Source organism: Harpia harpyja, chromosome 13, assembly GCF_026419915.1.
Source record: "Harpia harpyja isolate bHarHar1 chromosome 13, bHarHar1 primary haplotype, whole genome shotgun sequence".
Classification (NCBI taxonomy): domain Eukaryota; kingdom Metazoa; phylum Chordata; class Aves; order Accipitriformes; family Accipitridae; genus Harpia; species Harpia harpyja.
The window spans coordinates 11,829,384-11,853,106 of NC_068952.1; the positions used below are offsets into that span (position 1 = coordinate 11,829,384).

Here is a 23,723-nt window from a genome sequence, read left to right on the forward strand (position 1 = left end):
CGAGGAAGAAAACGTAGAAGAAACCAACAGTTTAAGATGGGTATCGCTTACATTACAAGCTTTTGCTCTGGTTTTTTTTCTTCCTGTCTGGGAGGAACCTTCTCCACCTGCATCCTCCTCAAAACAGGAAAAAAAACCCCAAATCCTTGCCTTGCAGTCCTACACCCCAGAAGGCAGACATCAGATCATTTCAGAACAGGGCATTACAAACCATTTTACAAAGGGGCAACTGATAAGATGCTCTAACCAGGAAGACAGGAAGGAGTCTAATCTGAAAAATTACATAGGCACCTGAGACATAGAAGACACGTGCTCAAATCTTAACGCCAAATGCTCTCACCATCAGCTGGTACGATGCATGATTTTGTACCTGAGGTGGTCACGGACTAAGTTAATACTTGTGTATTTTCTTCACTGAGCTAGTAAAACTCCCACTAGGGAGACAAAGCCTCCACTTCCCTAGTGGCCCTCAGAACAACTGAGTGTCATATATAACTCACCTTGTTCATTGCTAGTTTACAGTCAGCAAAATTTTGATCAGTATTTTCATCAGGCCCACATCCACACAGGTACTGCGAGGGAGAACAAGACTCAGTTTTTAGGACACTGGCCAACATAGCAGAATCCACAGCAGGCAGGTACCTCCAAGATCTCACAACACTGGGCTTGTCTCCCTTTCACATCCCGTTATCTCCCAATACCAAGCAGTCAGAAGAGTAAGTCTTGAAATAAGACCAAACCCAGGCTTTTTCCTTTGAATATGATTCAAAAAATAAAATAAAATATAAAAAACCCAAGAAAATTCTTCTCAAAATAGCCAGGATCTGAGCAACTGTTAAGTTACTGTATACAAGGGAAAAGGAGAGAAGGAATAGAAAGGCTACAATTCTTTCCTTCCAACTGTATTTTGAAGGAAATCAGAGGTTGCTTCTGCACCACTCAGAGCCCAGTCAACATGACATACACAGAATGTCCATCCAGCTGTGTTTTTTTAATGGCTCAGAAAGGGATGTGCAGTCTGCAAGTCCTAACAGGAGCTTTTCTATCACGAGTGGGCCCACAACTGTGTGACTTTCAGTCAGCAGAAATTAATGAGGGAGACATTAAGCGCTGCACATTAGCCATCTCTCAGACTAGGAGCAGCTAAGCAAGGAGTCCGAGAAACTAAACTCACAATTTTATGGTGCTCTTCTTTACAAAGTATTTGTTCACAGACTTGAAAGATGCAAATGAACAACCTGTCTTTATCACATCCAAGAGATGACAATGGTGCATACCAAAGGCCTTTGAGAAATTCCCTATATTCATCCTATGCATCTATATAACACTCTGCTCACTTCCTGAACTTTGCAACAGCAAAACTCCACTTTAAGACAAGATGCACATTGGTCTTAATTACATCATAAATAATAGTTTCTGCAATATCATATTTCAGTTTCTGAATCTATATCCGAAGGAAGTTCCGAAGCTTGGGGAATACTTTCAGTGCATTCTGTGTAGTCACTTCTATAACTTCTTCAACTGGAATTCCTTTAATTTTGGCAATATATTCTGCAGCAATGTAAATATTTTTTGGTTCATTTCTCACCTGAAAACAAACAAACAAACAAAAAAAACCAGACCAAATTACAGATCCCTACAGACCACACGTGTTTCAGATTCGGTACTTCCTGACACAATTTCAGTCACATTGTGCCCTGTGTGCCAGAGAAATTACATGTATCTATTCTTATTGGATTATTTTCCCCTTTGCCCATTCCTGGAGTTTCTTCTCCTTTCCCAGCCTCAGGAACACTGCCTTGTTCATCTCAAAATTTTCACTTGGCAACCTCTTTCATCCCTTGTACCTATGCTTATACTACTTCACTCTCCCGTGCCAGTAACTGACCTCCATAAGGTGTGGGTTTGGATATATGCACATAGAAGTTCCTCCTCCCCATCATTTACCTGTTTTTCAGGCCCCAGAGCCGGAGAGTCAGTTTCCAAGCACATACTTTCCAGAGGTAACAGCTTCACAAGCTTCTGCTTCTTGAAGAAAATAAGACAGCTATTAAACACTTTATCCACTTAGACCTGTGGGAAAAAAACATATGAAGGGAGGATATCCTCTGCATTTAAAAGCAATGTCAAAAGACTTTGGTGCCACTGTCTGCATTTTATCAACATTTCAGAATGGAAGCAAGAATACCAGGAGCTGCCCAAGAAGTCCCTTCAAATTAGGATTATCCTTGTTTTTACGTATCTGAAGTACTATTACCTAAACATTGAATCCATTGTTATTTATTAAATCATGTAGTTATATTACACAAAATACCCTATATTTAGAGTTGCCAATGCAATTTTCATTTGCTATTTTTCTGTATATATTTGTGTATATATATATTTGTGTACCTTTTTCCCATCTCTGCTTTTACCACTCAACCCCAGTTTGCTTTCCTTTCTCCAAGTTCCTAACCTCATTCCCATCTATATCCATCCCTCACACCCCCTCCACTTGAATCATGCCTTTTCCCATCTTACATTTCCTGAGCTTATCACAGAAAGTGATGATGGTGCAGGATGGAAACAAACTGCTACCCCAAAATAAGAACTCAGCATAGCTTGCAGCAGCCCAGAGTAGAAATTAAAAGAGCAGCCTCACCAAACGAAGGGCTGAACCTCATCAATGCTGTCTTTAAGGAATTTAGCTGCTGCTTTGCTGGGTACACCTTGTGATAATCTCAATTTTTCAAAGGTCTGTGACTTAGCCAAATTGAGCAGATTTGCTTTTCAACAGAAAGTGCCATAGCACTGAGACAGAAACTAGTCCTTTTCTACATGTCATGTCCCTACTCTAAAACAGTACAGTGACAGAAGCTTCCAAAGAAGACTTCACCAGAAACCACATTAAAATGCGAAAAAACCGCCTATTTTCTTAACCTTTGTTTCTCAGGAATAGCTGAACTGTTTTAGCTAGACTTTTGGGGGGAAATTTTGGCTAAGGCAAAAGCCCCAGGCAGAAATTCAGCCAAAGTAAAAACATGCAATGCTATAAGCAACTGAAACTTCTACTGTGAAGTGTGTATGGTTGCTGTCATCTGACGAGTACTGCTCGTCCCACTTCAAACTGTACAGACTTAAAAAACAAGCATATTCTTGAGCTGCACAGTGAAAACAGTCATGTTTGCCATCATGATAAGCTGTCAGCTACTACCTGCAATCCCAAAGCACCAAGAAGCAGCAAACCCCTTTAAACATTACCTGTTCACTCCTTATAATGGAAGGAGGAATGGAGAAGAAATATCCAGCTTTCACCCCTTCCATCGCTACAGATGGCTTCCCATCAAACGCATGGAGCAACACCTTTGTAGCACCTCAGAGAAAAGAAGCAAACCAAATCATTAGCAGTGTTTACAGTAGGTCTGTGATGTCAGCTTCCAATGGCACCTTGGTCCCATAAAGAATAAATACAGAATCTCTGCACTATTCCTTCCAAGTTTCATGTACACAAACTGAAGTGAGGACATGGCACAACTGAAGGAATTCTGCTGACAAAAGACATGACAGAGAAAATGCATTAAAAACATACCTTGTTCCTTTAAGAGATTAATGGTTGGTCTTCCAGCTGAGCGGGAATGAACATTTCTGCACAGAAAGGAGAGGCCCAGCATTAAGAAAATCAGCAAAATACTTTTTTTTTTTCTGTAAACACAAATGAACTAAACAGCAGCTTGGGATGAAAATAATTAATCTGTATTACACCTTTTATCAGGAGAAAAAGCTAGAAACATATATATGAATCATTTTACCTACAGTAAAGATATAGCAACAACATAGCAAGGAGAGGACACAGAAGACCACTGTATTGAAATGCAAACATACGGAAAAGTCTGTAATTAAATCTCAAACCGGAGACTGACAGGATACTAATGCCAGTTTAATCCATCTAAGAAAAGTTCTGTGGGGTCTTAGTAACTATAAATCCTGGGAAATATTTCCACATGTTACTGAGATCTGGCAAATTCTCCTACTAGTATAAACAAAACCTACAAAGGCAAATCCAGTCTTCTCGCTAACTCAATCTGCTTGATCAAAACCTGTCTTTGTCCTTCCTTCTGTTCATCCGTGCTGGCAAATCTGGGAGTGAAATCTAGTCCAACCTACAGTACAAGAAGAGAAGTGAAAAAATTTTACAGACCTAACGCTTGACTAAACCACAATACTATACATAAAGGCAAAAAAATGCTTCAAAACTGCAAGGCATTTCAAAATATATACACTAGAGACTGCAATTAAAATGAGCTCAACTGTAGCTTAACTCAGAAAGGAATCCATTCTGAACCATAAGCTTTTCAACTATGAAAGCATTTGTGGGCAGATAGTTACTAACAATTGTATTTAACATTTTCATCTGTAACTGGGGTTTTATATTCTATTGAATATTAGTTCAGACTAAATCTCAAATCTGGATCTCCAATACAAGTAAAATTTCTGACCTGAACCTGTAGCTTTAGTCCTATCTCTAGCAAAAATTACCCATTAATTCTATACTTTTTTGATTTAAACATGTTCAGGCAAAATTTAATGTTTGTCGAAGCAGCCCCTTTCACAGTTACACTAACCAAAGTCTTTGATATACAGCACAAGTACAACATGGCAAGTTTAGCTACAAAGCTCTGCCAATCACTGCTTTTTCTGCAGCCAGTGCAGAACTAGCCATAAGTCGCTCTGGTACCTAGACACAAAAGACCCAGACTCTACCCTAAAGCTTCCAAGCTTCCATGGTTTATGAAGAAATGTAAGACAGGAAACAACACATGGAGACAGACAGATGAGGGATCACAAGAAAAAAGGACTGTACAAGTCAGTGAGGCGTACTGAAATCATAGCTTAGCCTAACTTTGTCAGGGAAGAAAGCAGAAAGGATCTGAATGAGGATAACAACGTGACTCAACACTTAACTGTGCCAGAGAATAGGTCAAAAGACATTTGGGTATAAGACAATATAGCATAATTATGCAATCTTCCTACTAAATCCACTGGCATAAATGCCATCTATCTCCTAATAATGATAATGAAGGAAAAGAAGGAATCAGGCAAATCTATGAAGGAAAGCACATTAAGAGAATTACAAATCAGACTTAGCACTTGTTCAGACTGATAGCAATACTTATTGCATACACAAAACCACGTATTCACTAAGTTTTTGTAATTCTGGTGACAGATGCTGCCAAAGCCATAGACATGTAAACAAGTTACAGAATTCTACTTACTTCGCCAATCCCCACCAATTTATCTTTGTAGAGTTCTATAAGTGGCAATGCAGCATCCAGATCCTGCAAGAACAAATTAAAGATGAACCCTCGCTGCCCTTACAAGATGGAAGGGGTATGAACTCAGCATTATGATTAAATTGGAGTTTCCTTCATTGTTCTTAAATTCTATACCTTAAAACTTGCTGTTACTGTGAGTTGTGCAGTCAGACAGTTTTTAGAAACCTGCAGGATTTCCCTTCTTTACTTAATGACCCTTCATTTCAAGTTATCTTTCCACAGGAGCATAAGAGGTAATTAAAACAAGGCCCATAAAAAGGCTAATAACATTAAATGGGTGCAGACAGCTTTCCAAGTTTTTCAGGCTAAGGGCACAAATGGTCGCCTTCCACTTCCCACGCTAACAAAGGGACATCTGCAAACACACACGCATGCTGTTCACTGTAAGCAAAGCATCCACTAGGGATTTTTAGAAGTGTTTCACTGCAGTAATACGGCCAAACGACTCCAGTGAACAATTCTGCTTTAGGACTAACACGGACAAAGGGATGTGCTAAGAGACCCTGGGATTTGGTCCGCTGGGTCTTCTGTATTACAGAAGCACAGAAAAATCAGTGGGCAGATCTGAAGTTAAATCAGGCAGACCAGAGCATCCCGCCATCTGCCCTGAGCAGTCCCAGCAGTATTTTATAGCTGCGCTAATCTAACTCGCCCGTGTATTACCTTCAAAGTAACACTGCGCTGCTCCTCTGGCGAAACCTCTTGAACCGGGTGAACTCCCAGGCACGGCAAAACAAACCCTGGGAATCTGGGCACGGAATAGGCATCAGTAGCGCGAGAGACCACAGAGAAAGCAAGTTTAAAGTAAAAAAAAAATGGCCGGCCTGACCAAGGAAGAGGGCAGGGAGTCCCCCGTCAGCTCCCACGCCGCCAGCCGCTCCCGCCAAGGCGCGGACCCCGCGGCCGGGACACGGGTGGGCGCCGAGACCCCCGCCGGCCTCGCACCTCTCCGACAGCGCCACGACGCTCCGGAACTCCCCCGCCTGCTCCGACACCACCACCAGCGCCGACACCGGGGCCTGCGGCAGAGAGAAACCCCCGCCCCGCTGAGGCCGGGCCGGGCCGGGCAGCGGGGCCGGGGAAGAGCGGGGAGAGGGTCGCTACCGGCCGCCTCACCTGTTCCGCCGCCCGCACCACGGCCGCCACGTCCTGCAAGAGACACACGCCGCCTCAGCGCCGGGGCCGCGCCACCGCCGCCCCCCCACCCCTCCGCGCCTCACCGTCTGGAAGCAGGGCGCAGCGAGATGGCAGTGACAGTCCACCGGCCCCGCCGCCGCCATACCGCCCCCGGGGCTGAGTGGAAGAGGCGAGGAGGCCGCGGGTTCCGCTTCCGGGCCGGCATTTTCCTTGCGTCCGAGGCGGGAAATGGCGGCCGGCCCGGCGCCGCCGTTGTTGCCGCCGCCGGGGGAGGCGGGCGCGGGGCCGCCGCCCAGCCCGACCGCCGCCGCCGCCGCCGCCCGGCGGGACCCGCGGGTGCGGTGCGGCTCGCGGCGCGGCCTGGGCGAGGTGATGGCGCTCTGCGCGCCCTTCGTGCGGGCCCTGGCCCAGGGGCAGCCGGGCGGACCCGCCGCCGCGGGAGACGCGCTCTGGGTGAGGCTGAGGGGGTGAGCGGGGAGGCCCGGCGCTACTGGGTCCCGTCTCTGGGCGCTTGTGCCCACTCCTGCCAGGGGCCCGGCACAAAGCTGAGGCGCCCCACGGCATCAGCCCGTAGGTTAGCGGGTTTATGTAGCTGCTTCCCCCGAGGTGGCCAACCCGCGCAGGGCGGTGAGGCCGGAGGGGCCTTTTTAGCCGCAGATGTGGGGTACCTGTGCCCAAAGGATGGCTTCTCAAGCTCTTCCGTGCCTTGCAGAACTTCGAAACAGCGGTGCAGGAGAACGTTACCGTTAATGGGCAGCCCTGGGAGGAGACGTCGGATGACTCCGAGCTGCAGAGCGGTATGCTCTGGTTTCCATTCATTTCCTGCTGGGTAGTTTTGTTTTGGTTTCTGCATGTGGTATTTTTAATCGGGCAGTTTTCCCCCCCAGCTAGCTGTGGCAGTGAGGATGTTCATGGGGCAGGTAAGGTCAAACCCCAACTCAGATGTGCCCATGTGAAGATCTGAAGTGCTGCACTGCAGGAGCACGATTCTCGCAGAGCAGTGTGCATAAACGAAAACAAAGGTAACCAAGATGTGTAGGGACCTGTATCCAAGAGAAAAGGGAAGGGGAAAGTGCTTTATCTGAAGGACTGTTGCTTGTTTAACACTTCTGTCAAGATCTTTATAGATCTTGAGGCACAAGTTCCAGCGATCACTAGTGTGGTGCCTCCCTAACTTAAAGTATCTATCTGCTTTTGACTACTAGAGAAGAGTAGGTTAGAGACTCCCAAAGTATCTGATATTAACGTGGGAAGAATAAATGTTTAAGTTTAATGGCAGCTGTCTCGCTGGAAAGTCTACAGCAAGCTTTTAGAAAGTCAGGATTTCAAAGCAAGATTTTTCATTCAGGAGGTTAGGACAGAGTGTGTTCTATTTCATCAGCTTCTCTTGTCAGCATAAAGGGAGTGTACAACATTTCGTGGAATAGGGTAAGGTGATCTATTTTTAAGGCTAGAACACAGCAACAGGATCCAAGTCCAGAGGCTTCCCCTCCCCCCGGGCAGTGAGTTTCTGTGTTTGACTGCCCTCATGGTGAAAATTTTCTTTCCTGTGCCCTATTGGAATTTCATTTACTGTAATGTATCTGTTGCCTCTCATCCTTTTGCTGCACACCCCTGAGAAGATCCTGCCTCTGTCTTTTAGGACACTCTTTAGGTAGCTGAGGGTAGCAGTTAAATTACCCCCTAGACTTCTCTTCTTCAGGCTGAGCAAACACAGCTCCCTCAGCTGCTTCTCATACATCATGTACTCTGGATGCCAACCCTCTTGGTGTTCTTCGATTGGAATTGCTCCAGTACTCAGTGACACAGCCTCCCAGAGCATCCAAGCTAGGATGTTTAATGGATACAGAAGGGAACGTAGCAACCAGTGATGAGGAAAAGGCCGAGGTACTTAATGCCTTCTTTGCCTCAGTCTTTAATAGTGAGTCCAGTCATCCTCAGGGTACTCCACCTCATGAGCTGGAAGGTAAGGATGAAGAGCATAACATACCCCCCTTAATCCAGGAGGAATTAGTTAGGGACCTGTTACGCCATCTGGACACTCACAAATCTATGGGACCTGATGGGATCCATCCAAGAGTACTGAGGGAACTGGCTGAGGTCCTTGCCAAGCCACTCTCTATCATCTATCAGCGTTCCTGGTCAACAGGGGAGGTCCCAGAGGACTGGAGGCTTGCCAATGTGACTCCCATTTATAAGAAGGGTCGGAGGGAGGATCCGGGGAACTACAGGCCTGTCAGCCTGACCTCGGTACCGGGAAAGATTATGGAACGGTTTGTCTTGAGAGCACTCACACGGCAGCTCCAGGATAAGAGGGGGATCAGGCCCAGTCAGCATGGGTTTACGAAAGGCAGGTCCTGCTTGACCAACCTGATCTCCTTCTATGACCAGGTGACCCGCCTAGTGGATGAGGGAAAGGCTGTCGATGTTATTTTCCTAGACTTCAGCAAGGCCTTTGATACTGTCTCTCATGGCATACTCCTGGAGAAGCTGGCGTCTTGTGGCCTGGATAAGTGCACTATTCACTGGGTGAAAAACTGGCTGGATGGCCGAGCCCAGAGGGTCGTGGTGAATGGGGTGAAATCCAGTTGGCGGCGGGTCACGAGTGGTGTTCCCCAGGGCTCAGTGTTGGGCCCTGTTTGTTTAATATCTTTATTGATGATTCGGATGAGGGGATTGAGTGCACCCTCAGCAAGTTTGCAGACGACACCAAGTTGGGAGGCAGGGTCGATCTGCTTGAGGGTAGGGAGGCTGTACAAAGAGATCTGGACAGGCTGGATAGATGGGCTGAGGCCAATTGTATGAAGTTTAACACGGCCAAGTGCCGGGCCCTGCACTTCGGTCACGGCAACCCCATGCAGCGCTACAGGCTTGGGGAAGAGTGGCTGGAAAGCTGCCTGGCAGAGAAAGACCTGGGCGTGCTGGTTGACAGCCGGCTGAATATGAGCCAGCAGTGTGCCCAGGTGGCCAAGAAGGCCAATCGCATCCTGGCCTGTATCAGGAACAGTGTGGCCAGCAGGAACAGGGAGGTGGTTGTTCCCCTGTACTCGGCACTGGTGAGGCCGCACCTCGAGTACTGTGTTCAGTTTTGAGCCCCTCACTACAGGAAAGACATTGAGCTGCTTGAGCGTGTCCAGAGAAGGGCAACCAAGTTGGTGAGGGGCCTTAAGCACAAGTCTTATGAGGAGCGGCTGAGGGATCTGGGGTTGTTCAGTCTAGAGAAGAGGAGGCTGAGGGGAGACGTTATCGCTCTCTACAACTACCTGAAAGGGGGTTGTAGTGAGGTGGGTGTTGGTCTCTTCTGTCAGGTGTCTGGAGATAGGACAAGAGGAAATGGCCTCAAGTTGAGGCAAGGGAGATTTAGGTTAGATATTAGGAAAAATTTTTTTACTGAGAGGGTTGTCAAACATTGGAATGGGCTGCCCAGGGAAGTGGTTGAGTCACCATCCCTGGGGGTATTCAAAAAGCGAGTGGATAGGGTACTCCAGGGCATGGTTTAGGGGGCATGGTTAATGGTTGGACTTGATGATCTTGAAGGTCTTTTCCAACCAAAATGATTCTATGATTCTATGTTATGGTCTAGGGAGGTGAGAATCCTGGCTGGATCATTGAGTTCAGAGGGTAGTGTTTAATGGTTCATACTTTTACCTCAGGGCTTATTACAAGCAGAGTTCCTCAGGTGTCTGTTCTGGGACCCGTTCTGTTTAATGTCTTTATCTGTGACCTGGAGGAGGAGATGGAAGGTGCCTTCACCCAATTTGCAGCTGACATCAACCAGGGTGGCGTGCAGTGAATATGCTCAAGGGCAGGCCCATTCAGGGGAACATAAACAGGCTGGGGAAACGCATCTGTGGGAATCTCATGAAATTCAACAAGGACAAAAAGCAAAGTCCTAAATCTGGGAAGGGGTAACCCCCTGCAGGGGTACAGGATGAAAAGGACGTGGGGGTCCTGGCGGGCTAACCCTGAGCCAGCCTAGTATACTTTGTTAGCAAGAGTGTAGTCAGTAAATCCAAGGAAGTGATTATTTGCCTTTACTGTGCACTTACTAGAGCACATCCGGAGTAGTGCACTTGCACTTGGTTTTGGACTCCCTAGTATAGGTAGATTGCTGATAAACTGGAGTTAGTTCATCAGAGGCTGCCAAGACAGCCAGGGGACTGGAGCACTTGCCCTGTGAGTTGAGACTGAAGGAACCGGGCTTGTTTAGCCCAAAGAAGACGAACCAGCCTTCCAGTACCTACGAGGAGGTTAGTGAGAATATGGAGCCAGGCTATATATTGAGGTGCACAGAGGCAAGGGTCATAAATTACACAGAGTCGTTCTGACTTGATGTAAGGAAGTAATAATTCACTATTAGCATAACTGAACATTGGAAAAGGTTGCCCAGAGACCTTGTGCAGTCTCCAGCACTGGAGGCTTCCAAGAACCAACTGGATGAAAGCCCTGAGCAACCTGGTTTGAACTGGGTGCTGACCCTGCTGTGAGCAGGAGGCTTGAGTCAGGAGCGACCTCCTGAGGGCCCTTCCAGACTGAGTGATTTTGTGCTAGGGACATTGGCCAAGATCTCTTCCTAGCAAGAGACGCCAGTAGTATGTCTGTTGCTACTATCTAATATACAAATTAAGTAAATGTTTATAATTATTGCTATATAGTCATATATTTTATGTAATATATACAATATTTTTATAATTATTGTCTTTTGAATAATAGTAGTGGAGATTCTTGGTAGTCTGGTGTCCGAAGAAAATTTCAGTACGATTCATTTGCTCATCTGTGTTAGCGTTAGGTGTTCTTTGCCTGTAACTTGATGCTTTTTACAGTTGCACAAAGCCGAAAATACAGATATATTGAACTGCCTATAGAGAAAGAGCTCCTTGAACTGTTTTTCAGTCAGGCAGCTTCTGCAGTTGTAGTTCCAGAATGATAAAACTCCAACTCCTTTGACTACAAAGTAAAAAATGCACTGGTCTCGCGATGCAAAATGCTGAACTGATTCAGGCTCACTTAACTAATTCTAGTTAGTGCAAAAATTCGTAAGAGGATTTTTCTTAACAGGAAAACTTTGTCCGGTTGGATGTTATTTTCAGTAAATTAGCCTTTGTCTGTACAAGTCTAACTTATGCCAGCTGAGATACTGTCATCTTCCTCCAGCTGCCATAAAGCAGGTGTAAGGACTGTATTGTGCTTTTTAATTTGACATAAATTTTGTCATTTGCGTATCTCTGATCCAGTTTGAATCACCAGTGAGCTGGCATTTTCTGCCTTCAGTGTTTACATTGACCAGTGGCTCAAGTCTTTCCCCTCTATGCTTAAATGATTTCATGGTGATCCTAAAACAAACAAGTTTGTGGGCTGGTTTTGTTTAAAACCTTTATTTTGCCTTTCTGAGGTTTACAATCACCTGATTCTGCACAGATTGACCAAGAGAGGGTGCTCAAAATCCATTCTTTACCGCTAGATTGAAAACGCTGCATGGCTTGCAAGTTGTGCTCAAGATGTTAGTGGCGACAGTGAATTTAAATGCTAAGGAGTTTGCAAAATTAAATTTAAAAAAAAAAAAAAGCAAGACTGTTGTCAACGTTTCAAATCTCCACCAGGGGAGAAAAATTATAGGAGTGTGCAGATGGAAGAATATAGAAATATGCATTACCTTTCAGTTACACACAGTTAGGATATAAATTTGAGTGGTTAATTTTTTTTACTTCTATAACTCTCAATTTTTAGTTTGTAATGATGGTGTGTGATGTCAAGACAGTACAGGCATTTACTAAATTTTGAAACCAGTTTTAAAATACTATATTAAGCTTTCAAAATTGTTAAGTTTAATTGCAATCTTGAAGAAGCTGAGTACCTGTATTAGGGTAGCAGTAGTCAAAACACTTCAGTCGAGAGCTGAAAATATGTTCTAGGTATTTAGTCTAATCTTACAATTAGAAAAGCAAGCTGTGAAAGTTAGCTCCTACCAGATACAGTCTCTCGGGCCTCAGATGTTGAGAGAAAACATGGGGGTTTTTTGGTTTTGTGGGGTTTTTTTGCAAACTCCATGTCACTAGTAATTACAGATGTCCTCAGGATGCAGAGTATTTCTGGGAACGATGTTTCATTAAGGTGGCATCGTATATTGTCAAAAATTCATAGATGGATTTTAAAAGTAAACGGCGTATCTGTGCTCTATATGATATAAAATCAGTTAGTCTTCAAATTACTGTTTGGACAGTTGGTGTTTGTTTAATGCTTATAAATTACACAGATAAACCATTTTTCTTGCTTGAAAGGTAAGCATTTCTTTGTGAGATTATAGATTCAGAGTGCATAGAGAAAAATACATTTTTGTTTTTTTTCCCAGAACGTTCCCTGTCCCCCCCGTTCTCACCGGCTCCCTTGCTTCAAAAGTAACTGGGCAACATCAAGTTGTGCTCCAATTTCTATATCACTTTACAAGGAGATCTGAGACAGATATCTTTCTCTTCATTGATAATCACACATGATTTCTTATTTCAGATCTAAAGCTGTCTTTTTCCTTATAACTTTGTCTCAAATTAAAAAACAAATTGTAGTATTCCTACAATAACTTTGTGTGTTTGTGATTTTTAGGTTCCAATATCAAAATTCTTGAAGATCAATTTGATGAGCTAATAGTAGAGACAACAAAAAAGCGTAAGCAGTGGCCTAAAAAGATACTGATGCATGCTATCCAAACCATGAAAGCAGAGCAAGAGTTGTTGGTGAGTAACGTAAGATTTTCAGAAAACTTTTGCATATAGTAGCTGCTGACCACATGTTCCTTGAAGAAATAAATCATCAAATGTTGACCTTTAAGCTCCTTCCTGTAGTTGCTTTTGATTCTTCGTCATATTCTTTTCACTGAAGAACAAATTAATACACTGAGGGTTACTACAAAGTGGTGTGACTATGAGTAAATTGGGCCTGTGGCACAGTTCAGCAAGTTACTTAAGCAGATTGCTTCAGCCTGATGACTCACGATTTACAAGCCAGTATACTTCTATTTATCTTGTCAAATCCGGGTTTCTGAAATCCTTGGCTGAAGGCTGGTTGAAGTACTAAATGTTATGATACATAGAGATATTATCATGTGCAGTGTATGACTTCTAAAAAGATGTCTGTGTTTTCCTAAGCACTTTTGTTGAGCTAATGACTACGTTGAGTAAGTACTTTCAGTAAAGAAAGGGGGGGGGGGGGGGGGGGAAGTAATGTGGATTAATGAACAGGTGCAGTAATTTCTCTGGTTTTTGACACTGAGTGTAAGGTAATGACTGGCATTAAACAACCCAGTCATGTCCTTGGTTGCTAAATTTCTTTCCTACAGTTACATTAGGCCTGCCTTTTGCTTACCTGCTGATTAATTAGGAGTCAATTTTCTATGGAAATAAATAAGGACAAGAGGCAATGAGCACAAATGGAAATGCAGGAAATTCCATTTAACCATTTAAATATAGAAATAAAAAAGGACTGTGAGGGTAGTCAAACACTGGCACAGGTGGCCCAGCGAGACTGTGGAGTCTCCATCCTTGGAGATGTTCAAAACCTGACTGGATGAGGCTCTGAGCAACCTGATGTGATTGGCCCTGCTTTCAGTAGGGGGTTGAATTAGACCATCTTTAGAGGCCCTTTCCAACTTCAGCTATTCTATGATTCTATACTAAAGAAGACAGAGATTTTTTTTTTTAGAAAGTTGCTTAAGAGCCTACATTTCATTTGTGAGGTCTAAAATTGACAAAAGTAGGTCACTCTCTAGGTTAGCCAAGCCTAGACAATTTACAGTAAGTAAAAGTGCATGGGTATATATTTGCCTTAAATCTGAGATATTTTCTAACATATATTGCCTTTTGTGATTTCTCTGTTTTTTCAATATATCACGTATGTAAAACAAACAAAAAAAAAATTAAAATAAAATATGCTATTGCATAACACCAAGATTTAACGAGACCTTTTAATCTTTCTGCAAAAGGAAAACTATGTTCTACCTGAGTCCCAAAGTGGATTAGTTATTTAGAATGCCTCTCATGCTACCTTTTTTCTGTTGCTGACCTCTTCAAATTTTACACCACCACAAGAAGATGATTATTTTAATTAAAATGTCTGCAAAATACAGAAAGTTTTTAGTTTATCTCTGTAAATACAGTGGCTTTTTTTCCTCTCCTGGCTACTTCTGCAAAGGTAGTAGTCGTTTCTCTGGTTGAGGAATTTTTATGTTCTATTTTGACCCTAGCTACTCCAGTGATGCATGTTTTCTGAGGCATAAAGAGCCGTTATGAAGACTTGGTAATTAACTGCAGTTTATCTGGAGAGAACCACTCATTTAGTGTGGTGATCCCCCTGTAATTGCCAAAGCAAGAGATCATCTTGTAGGTTTTCCGTCAATACGTGCTGTTATGTTTGAGGATAATGTCAGCAGTGTTTGTTCTTCTGCTTGGAGCTGCTACTGTAAACTTGCTAAGAAGATGTGTGAACTGTGAAAAATTTGCTCTGGTAAAACTACAGGGAGGAATAATTAACTTTCCTCCTACTTGTTTTTTGTTGAAGAAGGTTGAGGGATAGCTCCTGAAGTGGAGAAAAATACTAACTTGCAGATGATATAACTTATGTTCCCATGTCTTTGCTTTGTTTCCTTCTTCCCCAGTAGTTACTTCTAATTCCACCTTTAATATAGCTAAATATTAGTTGTATTTATTATTAGTTAGCTTCATGTCACAATTAATTGACGTCAAGTCACAAGACTCCCAGTAGGACTAAAGAGCCAGAGAACCTGGTCTGTGAAGGAGAGTGTTCTTATTCATGCATAAGTAATAGCAGGGCTAGAATGTAGTCATTTAAATAGTTTTCTTTTTCTTAGTTTTTTGTCTTAATGTACCCTTTGTTGGAGTTTGCTCCTCTGTGAAAGCGTACTGGTTTTTGTGAATGGCTCCTTAGAAGCCAGAGCTGCTCTTTTTCCTCAGTTGTGCAGCAGGTGGCAATGCTTCTTCCAAAATGCCTGGATTTCAGTTTAGTTCTCATGCTTTAATAATTAGAATTCTGCAAACTAAAGTGGATTTTGGAGGTGTGTTTGCAGTGAACTTAACTGTGTTAACCAGAACACTATTGCCAGTAACTGAGTATCTATAAACTGTACCCCTAATACATTCTTTATCTAAATCATTCCACCACCATCTCCTTGTACTAGCCTTCCTCCGTTGTTCTGACTGCTGTGTGTACATTAGATATCTATTAAACCAAGAGGGTATTTCAGAATTTTTCTTTTTTTGAATATGCAGAAGCTCTACCAGCCTTTTGTAACACCAGAAGAGATAAGATCACAGCCTTCTCAAGGTAAAGAATTCACGGGGAGGGCAACTGTACTGAGGAAACACTGCCTACCTTACTGGCTAGCTGTAAATGTTTAAGAAGCTTTCTTTAAACTGGTTTAAAATTATTGACTGTGTAAATAATTAACTAAAATAGCTGGAAGTTTGTCATAACTGAATGTATTGCTGCATGGGTTTGTTGTCCCCCTTTCTCTTCTAAGTGCTGTCTGCTGTTAGGCACTGTACTTAAAGGAAAAAGCTGGCCGCTGTGTGGGTATTGGGTAGAAATTGTCACAGAGCTACCCTCAACAGATTTTCTTACTTTCCTTCATTACTGGTGGAGGCCAGATGGGGAACTAGATGGATCACTGACATTATACTCCGACCATTCTTGTGTTCCTTTTACATGAATACTAGAAATGCTTCAGTCTCTCTTCCTAATCAGTGAGTTTCTTCAGGGAATTGAAAGCAGTTGTGTAGTACTCAGTGATGGCAGTGTTGATTCTCCTAACTTGCAAAGTAGGCATCAAATTTTACCCTGCCTGTGTCATTTGTGAGGGTTGATAAAGAAACAAAACCGCAAACAACGTCGTAAGTTCGCTACATGCTTTTGAAAGATGCCTTATACAAACTCTTTGGAACAAGGTGGTGTATTTTGCAGTTGGTGATTGGGATGTGGTTTCTTGAGGCTGGCCTTAAGATATTGAAAGTTTTGTCTTGCCTGTTCTTAAGTATTGAAAAATGACAGAATTTACCAATGCTGTTCTAAGTTGAAAAGCGTGGTTACAGAACCCTCACTGTGGATTACTGCACATGATGTAAAGCTGGTGTAACAAGCAGTGGTGTTAAAGTTTGAGAAGCTGAGCTTAATCTTCCAGTTTTCACCCTGCTGATCTGACTTCACTCTAGGCATCGTTTCCTCTTTGTAAACAGGAGACATTGCTTCCAGAAATGCTAGCCTGTGCAGCAAAGCAGCTAACAGGAGCAGTAAAGAGTGTCACTTCATATCTGGGTTTCTTTTGGTTTCTAGTGTCCAGATCTATGCTTTTTTGATGTGAATTAACTACATCTTGTAAGTTAGTAACAGCTTGCACCATGGTATTGCCTTTTTAGGTTTGCTAACAGCAAAGTCCTAGCTAAGATAGCATAGAGTTTGTGCTGAATTTTAGTATTATGTAGTGTTTGGGAAGTTTATGTATCCCAGTTTAGCAAGTACAGTGGCCAGAAACCAAAAATGTTTAGATTACTCAATACCTTTCGTTTCCTTTTTTCATTTCCCTATGTTTTGGAAAGCCTTGAACACTGAGGAATATAATGCTGTCCATGTCAAGCTGAACTCCTGCAGGCAAATTTCATTTAACTGTGTGTCAGTCTTTCTGTATAACTGGAATAATCCAAGTAATTATTTTTACTTTTACTTAACTCCTTCCTTGCCATTTCATAGGGTCACCAGTCTTCTAATCCCAATAATCTACTGTAAGAATGCTTCATTATGGACAGGACATATCCTTATTTTAGAGAATGTCCATTCGTAGACTTCTGTGGTGTGTTTAAAGAGGCTGCTGTTGGACTGGTTTTCCTTCCAAACTCTGAATGATGGTGCATTTTAGCATCCATGTCCACACATGGATCATGCATTCCTAAACCATGTCTGATCAGCACATTGGGCATGTGGTCAGACAATTTAACAAAACACCATCTCTTGCTGCTTACTACGTTTCAGCAGGAGGTCACTGTCACCCTGTGCTAGAATATAGTGATTGACCTAAATTATTTTCAGTAGCACTAATGAGATTGACTTCAAAGCAGAATGCTGTGTTTAACCCTGAAAGGGTTCAGGGGTGTGTGCACCATGTATCCTACTGCAGGCACTGGTGAAACCTTACAGAAAAATAATAGTAGTGGAGGTGAGGCTGCTTCATTCCTAGGAGCACGCTTGCTTATCTGCTGATTTTAAGTTTTGTTGATGGCATAGCACTGCGGACAGAATAATGGTGGAGAACATGCAAAACAGTTTTATAATAACTTGAAGAGTTTAACTCCTGAGTAAAGAATTATTATTGCTTGTAAATTAATCATTAAAAATGTATATTGTGTTGATGATCTTATCATATCGCTACTGCAATCAAATATATACCTTTTCCCCCCAGTATTCTGCACCTGCTGTCTGCCTCAGTGTTCCTGAAAGCTTCTTTTTCTTTCTTTTCTTATTAACCCAGCAGAATTAATGCAGTTCATGTTGTTTATGCTTGGTTCTTTGTCATTCTTGCTGTTAATGCTTGCTAAGTTAAGCTGGGAGAAAAATGTAGCCTTTACAGTTCCAACAAGTCAGCTTTTACAGTAAGATGATTTTTTCCCCTCCTTAAAATGGATTTCCTTCATCTCATTTTCTCCACAGTTGTGTTTATTCCCCTTCTTTTGTGCATTTTTATCAAATGTAATATGAGCTTGAAAGGTTTGAAAACAGATATTTTTTCTTTTTTTTTTTTCTAATTGGTCTCTTCCTTTATGTCAAATACTGTCTTTGTGTCTCATGTTTTGTATAAGCTGTAGGTTTTCTAGTGAAGAACTTTGTGGCTTGCTATAGTTGAGACTGCTAGACACTACTACATTTTGAGTGATAATAGTAAGACAAAACATACAAACTGTTGTCCTCTGCTATAATGAAAGAGATGTGTTGTAGGTTTAAGTTTTATACAGGGACTCTGCTGCTTTTCTGTCTGATTTCTAAGAAGTCGATAGCAAGTATTGGGGGGAGGGAGTTAAGTTTCAGAAGTTTATTTGGGCTCTGTTTTTCTGTAGATGCTTACATCGCAGATCTGAAGCAGGTGACAGAAATGGCATCCAAACAGATCGGTGGAGCAATGAAGGTGAGATCTCTGTGTGCTCCAAGAGGATATTTTTTATTTTCTTGATCCGATAAAATGTCACAAAACAGGATTTCTAACTCATCTTGGTTATAGTTTTGTACAAAAAAGCTTGCGTGTGTACTTTTGAAGCTAGTACATATTTAGGTTTGGACTGCTGCAGTTGTATCTGTAAAGCGTTCCCCTTCACATGGTAGTAAGGAAGGTTACCCTGTGGCTATAGGAAATATTTTTAACAGATATTTTAGAACCTGCAGCATCTGAAAAGTCAAACATCTTTTGAAGACCTGTACAACTTCATATAGCATGTGACATTTGTTACTTCAGTACCAGCTTAGACATGAACTGTGGTGTTCCTGTGATACTTACTCAGCTTAGAGATGTAATGAAGGAACATTTAAACTTGGTAACTCTTTGCATGGCCTCTGAGTGCAGACCCTGGTCACTGCTAGGCTGGTAGCTCCGAGTTCCCAACCTTCACCTGCCATCCTAAGGATCATCTCTGCAGACACTGAAGCTTTTGTGCCTGTCAGAATCTAATTAACATATCTCATTCATTGTAACCATTACTTTTCCCGCGTAACTTGAGATACTTGGATTTGTTTTTGCAGTCTCTCCCAGCACTAATAGAAAGAGCAGAAGGTTTTTCCCAAGCGTTAACTTGGCAACCAACCTTGGAACTCTGCAAGCTGCGGCAAGAAGTCTTTGCTGGTTGCAAGGCGAAGGAGGAAAATAATGTCCAAAATTTCGTATCACCAGGAGAAGTCACACCAACAGATGCTGATACCAGTAAAAATGCTTACGTTTTGCTAAAAAAAAAAAAAGCTGCAGATTCACCTGAAAGAAGACGCTACCCACTTCGACGGAGGAAGATTACTCTCAGCACATGAATTTCCCATTTAGTATTTCGATGGAATCTGAGTTGTACTCTTGCTCAGTGTGCTCAGTCTTTTTCCTTAAAACTTTGTCTCCCCTCTAATTCAGTGCTATACATGGGAGCTTCCTTAATTATTTAGTCTTTGATCCTTTTAAATATTTCTATTTTTACTGTCACACTGATGGTATTTGAAAGCCTACGCATACCAGTAGCATCCGATATCCAGCAAGTGTATTTGCTGATTAACTCTCATTTTTTGCTCTCCCATTACAGCATTTAGCTTGAGTCCTCATGCTTCTCGGAATTTGTGCACACACTTTATGTGTATGGACAGTCTTAGTAAACTATTAAATGCTCATTTACATTAAGCATGTCTCTAAAGAGGTTGGAGAATGTCTAGTTCTCCTAATGCACCTTCATTTATTACTGAGTTGGATGGCTATTTTTTTAATAAATTTAAAAAGAAATTCACACTGGAGCATACTGAAAACACCAGATTTGATACGATGTTACAGTTTTTAGAAAATCCACACACAAATGTGACATTGGTTCCTGCTATTCCACCTTTCCTGAATTTAGGTCAGCTGGGCTTATTTATAGTCATGTTTGTTTAAACTTGGATTTTTGGTAATTGTATGTATTTACTTGCAGTGTGCTCTTCTGAACAAGGATTTGAGCATCCACATCTTGCGATCTGGTATTTCGTTTCATGTAATCCAATTATGCAGTCAGGGGGTTTCCTGGATGATATTTCTACACATTATAGGATCTTGACTGAGGTCATGTATGCATTTGTGATGTTTGACTAAACTTTAAAGATCAGTATAGGCTACCAGTAAATGGTATTGAGTTGAGCTAGCCTACTTTTTTTTTTTCTTTACACATTAGTACCTAGACAATTGCACAGTAGCACTAAATTGAGCATTGTGCCTTCAGCATTCATAACTTTTTCTTGTTTATGATTGCATGTGCTTGCAGTAAATACTCATGTCTAATATGTAACCTATTTCTCACACAGTAAATAGAGGGGTTGTTTTAGAAGCTTTATTAATGAAATGTACTGTGGTAAGAAGATAGGTCTAACCTAATTCTAAGAGATGGAAAATTTTCAAGAAAACGTGAGAGATTTTAGCATTTATTTTGTAAAGGTGAGCATCTGTACTGAGACGTTGTATATTTAATCATATGTAAATATTTGTTTCCCGTTGCTCTTGTATATACAAACGTGTGTTTTTATACAAAGTAAATTAAATCAATTAAGGAAGATGAAAGTTTCAGATAATGGTGTCAGTTCTAATCCTGGAATAGATGGTGACTGAACAGTGAGTGTACTTCAGAAGACATCTGTGTTAAATTTTGGCTTGGGTAACTGAAGTAGTTCCATTTACTGCCTTTGAACTCACAACTGTTATTAATCTCAGGGCTACAAAGCATCTAATGTAAGAGAGGACAGGATGTGAGAGGGACTGGAGCTGCGAAGCTGTGGAACATGTGACTGGGACAGTTTTTCACACAGCGGCTTGCTGTTCTAGCTGCTTTGATTACGCGTGCTCTGTGCCATGTTGAAAATCCCCATCATGGCTTTCTTCACCAAGATCCACAGATACTCTTTAATCTGGGTGTTCCTAGACTAAGATGAGCCCTGCGAGATTTTGCATGGCTACCATCATAGTATTTGAACGTTTTCTATGTTAATAGGAAGATTCCCTGCTATTCTCTGCAAATAATGATAGGCAAGTACAGAAAATAGCTAGGAATAGGCACGTCTCTTTGAAGAGATCCCATCAACAGTGGCCAAGGTAGGACAAATACCTTAAGAAATAAGGAGGGGAGAGCACTGTGGATTACGTCTTAATAAGCAAATTAATGAATTCACCCTACAGTGTGTGTTAGTGTTAAGAGATTGCAGGATAGTTGGTCTGCACAGGATTTGACGGAAGCGGGAATGGATGCCCTGAGCTAGGGCAGTCGGGCCTTGTTCCATGGCCGTTGTTGCAACTGCAGCTGGGTGGAAAAAGAAAACAAATGCATCTGGAAGCGCTGGCCAAATAAAGAGTGTAAAGAAGGATAAAACAATCAAGATTCCAAGTGCAGCGTATGAACTATGAATTTACGAATGTCTGATGGCTACTTTTGGCCAAGCGGCAATGGAAGGTGTTGGAGGACCTCCCTTTAAATGCAAGTTCTGTGATGAGCTAAACTCAACACTTGAATGTTCAGCTGTTTTTCAAATGATTATTAAAAACTTCTACAGCAAGTGATATCTGCAACTAGCCGTGCCTGGGATCTGTTCTTCCCACTGGCAGAAATATGTAAAATACTTAATTTTTTTCACATTCCAGTAGCCTTTTGTCCTTCAGTTAACTTTTCATAGAAATCAGCACTGTTGTGCAAGACAAGTGTCTAATCAGGCTTCTACTGGAATGTCACAACATCTAAATTTATTTTTAACTTGGGGTGAATTGCTGTTGCATCAAGAAATGTCTGGTAGTTTTTCTTTATATAGCTTTTGAATTTTGTAAGACAGCTCAATGGTGATGGATGCTTGGGAACATTTGCAAACAGAGTTTGAATTCCTTGGCTTTTTGGGGTGAGATGGAATATCTTGCTGTTTGTTGGCATGTACTTTCAGCGATGTCCTTATCACTCATGAGGGTGGGCCATCCCTACCCAAGAAATACTTGCAAATTGGAGCAGTATCCGTGCACACTTTTGCTGTGTGTGGTTTCTGAACAAAGGGGATTAGACACAGCATGCAGGGAGGCTCCTCTTCCAGAAATCTTCATGTGGACACCAACGTCTGTTTGGAAGCTTGGGCACGCTGGTGCTCGGAAACCCAGTTCCAATAACGTGCCGCTCTTCAGAAGAGTGACGCTGTGCTAAGCTGCGTTCAGTGACAGCTCTGCATGTGTGTAGGCTGCTTCAGTGCAGACAAAAATCACTGATAAACTGCCATTATAAAATGTAAACTCAGCTGACTAGACTGCTTTCTGGGCTTGTTTTCTGTCCTGCATAGAAATGCTCTGCCTTTACTGCTGCGTTACCTGGAATTACTGTGTAAGCATTTCTACAGATGTACCAGAGATAGCTTTAATACTAAGCAGAAACTTGTTCCCACAAGCAAATTTTGACTTTTCATTTCCTTTGCTACTTTGAACAAGAGCAGATTGTACTCAGGCTCAAGGGGACTGTCTCGTGACTTGTCCCATACTTCTGGGATCCTGGAAACCTTACTCTAAAGCTGCTGGGAGTTACTCAGTGAAGTAGATATTCATTCAGTGCTAATAAATTCTTGGGAAGCTGCTCAGGACTTGATGCTGTTAGATAGCCTGCTTGTGCAGTTGCCATTAACGGCAGCATTGCTCCTGGAACAGCACAAGAGCTTCCTGCAGGGTCAGTTCAAATTGGATGATGAAGGAAGGGAGAAGCAAGACTGCTTTTAAAGAAACCAGGGGGCTAGGAACATCCTGTAAGATGCTTGGGAGACCAGCATGCTCTGGGGACGCAGGCTGAGGTGAGGGCGCTTTGGTGAGGATGTGTATCTGAGTTGTGGGTCCCTGTGGCTGTTAGGGTGGGGAAGGCTCACGGGTACTCGGTCCTCTGGGGTCAGAGGAGCTCTGAGAAAGTGCAAAAGCAAAGGTGTGGGTAGCCTGGAAGATGGAGACGCAAGCTGCTTTGAGGTGGAACAGCTGGAGAGAAGTGCTTCATGGAGAAGCTTTTCATGGAGAAAAACCTCCATGCTCAGGTTTTTCAGTAATGTTGATGGTCCCAGAGCCTACCAGGAAAGCTGTGGCAGAACGCAGACTTCAGCTTGACTCTTGGACTCCTGGGCAGCGCGGTTGTCTCACCTTCAGTGCGAACTGTTAGCCAAATCTTCCGGAAAGGGTATTCTATATTTACTCAATTTGTAAACTTTGTAACCTCGTCTTCATCTAAACTGGATGACTCAAACTTCTGGGGAAGCCAGAAAAACAGGGAAGTATCCAAGTTATTAAGATACCTGGGGCTTTATGACTGACTGCCCTGCCGTTGGCCCCTGTGACGAGCACAGCCAGGAGTGCACGTTAGTTACCACATACAAATGCATCTGCGGCAGAGCAAGGATGTTGTTGAAGTACCTGTTGGTGCAAACACCTGCCCTTCCCTCAGAGCAGAGGGCCAAGGTACGGTTCAATTAAAATATAAGGAAAGCGTTTGGAGGGGTAAAATAAACATTGTTCAGTCT

At 42.6% G+C, this 23,723-nt stretch overlaps 2 protein-coding genes across 4 annotated transcripts; one reads left to right on the forward strand and one right to left on the reverse strand.

The window, feature by feature from the left end:
• Positions 1-1,367: 1,367 nt before the first annotated feature.
• Positions 1,368-6,662, reverse strand: TATDN3 (TatD DNase domain containing 3). 2 transcript variants are annotated; one of them, XM_052805382.1, is made up of 10 exons: positions 6,533-6,662; positions 6,429-6,461; positions 6,258-6,331; positions 5,976-6,060; positions 5,253-5,315; positions 4,030-4,139; positions 3,569-3,624; positions 3,241-3,353; positions 1,948-2,025; positions 1,368-1,588 (listed from the first exon to the last, which is right to left on the reverse strand). In XM_052805382.1, the coding sequence occupies exons 1-10, from the start codon at positions 6,590-6,592 to the stop codon at positions 1,445-1,447; spliced, it is 816 nt and encodes a 271-aa protein (XP_052661342.1). In that variant the 5' UTR covers positions 6,593-6,662; the 3' UTR covers positions 1,368-1,444. The 2 variants fall into 2 exon arrangements, with proteins under 2 accessions (XP_052661342.1, XP_052661341.1); XM_052805381.1 differs by having other exon boundaries at positions 1,948-2,028; positions 6,533-6,661.
• On the forward strand, positions 6,599-19,445 carry NSL1 (NSL1 component of MIS12 kinetochore complex). 2 transcript variants are annotated; one of them, XM_052805384.1, is made up of 6 exons: positions 6,602-6,902; positions 7,162-7,246; positions 13,047-13,177; positions 15,725-15,779; positions 17,199-18,624; positions 19,233-19,445. In XM_052805384.1, exons 1-5 carry the CDS (start codon positions 6,678-6,680, stop codon positions 17,213-17,215), a joined length of 513 nt encoding a protein of 170 aa, XP_052661344.1. In that variant the 5' UTR covers positions 6,602-6,677; the 3' UTR covers positions 17,216-18,624; positions 19,233-19,445. The 2 variants fall into 2 exon arrangements, with proteins under 2 accessions (XP_052661345.1, XP_052661344.1); XM_052805385.1 differs by lacking the exon at positions 15,725-15,779 and having other exon boundaries at positions 6,599-6,902; positions 18,557-18,624.
• Positions 19,446-23,723: the final 4,278 nt, after the last annotated feature.

What these genes read in the sequence shown, in the direction of transcription:
- NSL1 (XM_052805384.1), top strand. Translation starts at nt 6,678, where the DNA reads ATGGCGGCCGGCCCGGCGCCGCCGTTGTTGCCGCCGCCGGGGGAGGCG. An exon ending in CCGCGGGAGACGCGCTCTGG is followed by an intron (nt 6,903 to 7,161) that starts GTGAGGCTGAGG and finishes CGTGCCTTGCAG; the next exon opens with AACTTCGAAACAGCGGTGCA. An exon ending in TGACTCCGAGCTGCAGAGCG is followed by an intron (nt 7,247 to 13,046) that starts GTATGCTCTGGT and finishes TGTGATTTTTAG; the next exon opens with GTTCCAATATCAAAATTCTT.
- TATDN3 (XM_052805381.1), bottom strand. Translation starts at nt 6,592, where the DNA reads ATGGCGGCGGCGGGGCCGGTGGACTGTCACTGCCATCTCGCTGCGCCC. An exon ending in AGCGCAGTGTTACTTTGAAG is followed by an intron (nt 5,316 to 5,975) that starts GTAATACACGGG and finishes TTGTTCTTGCAG; the next exon opens with GATCTGGATGCTGCATTGCC. An exon ending in AATTGGTGGGGATTGGCGAA is followed by an intron (nt 4,140 to 5,252) that starts GTAAGTAGAATT and finishes CTTGTACTGTAG; the next exon opens with GTTGGACTAGATTTCACTCC.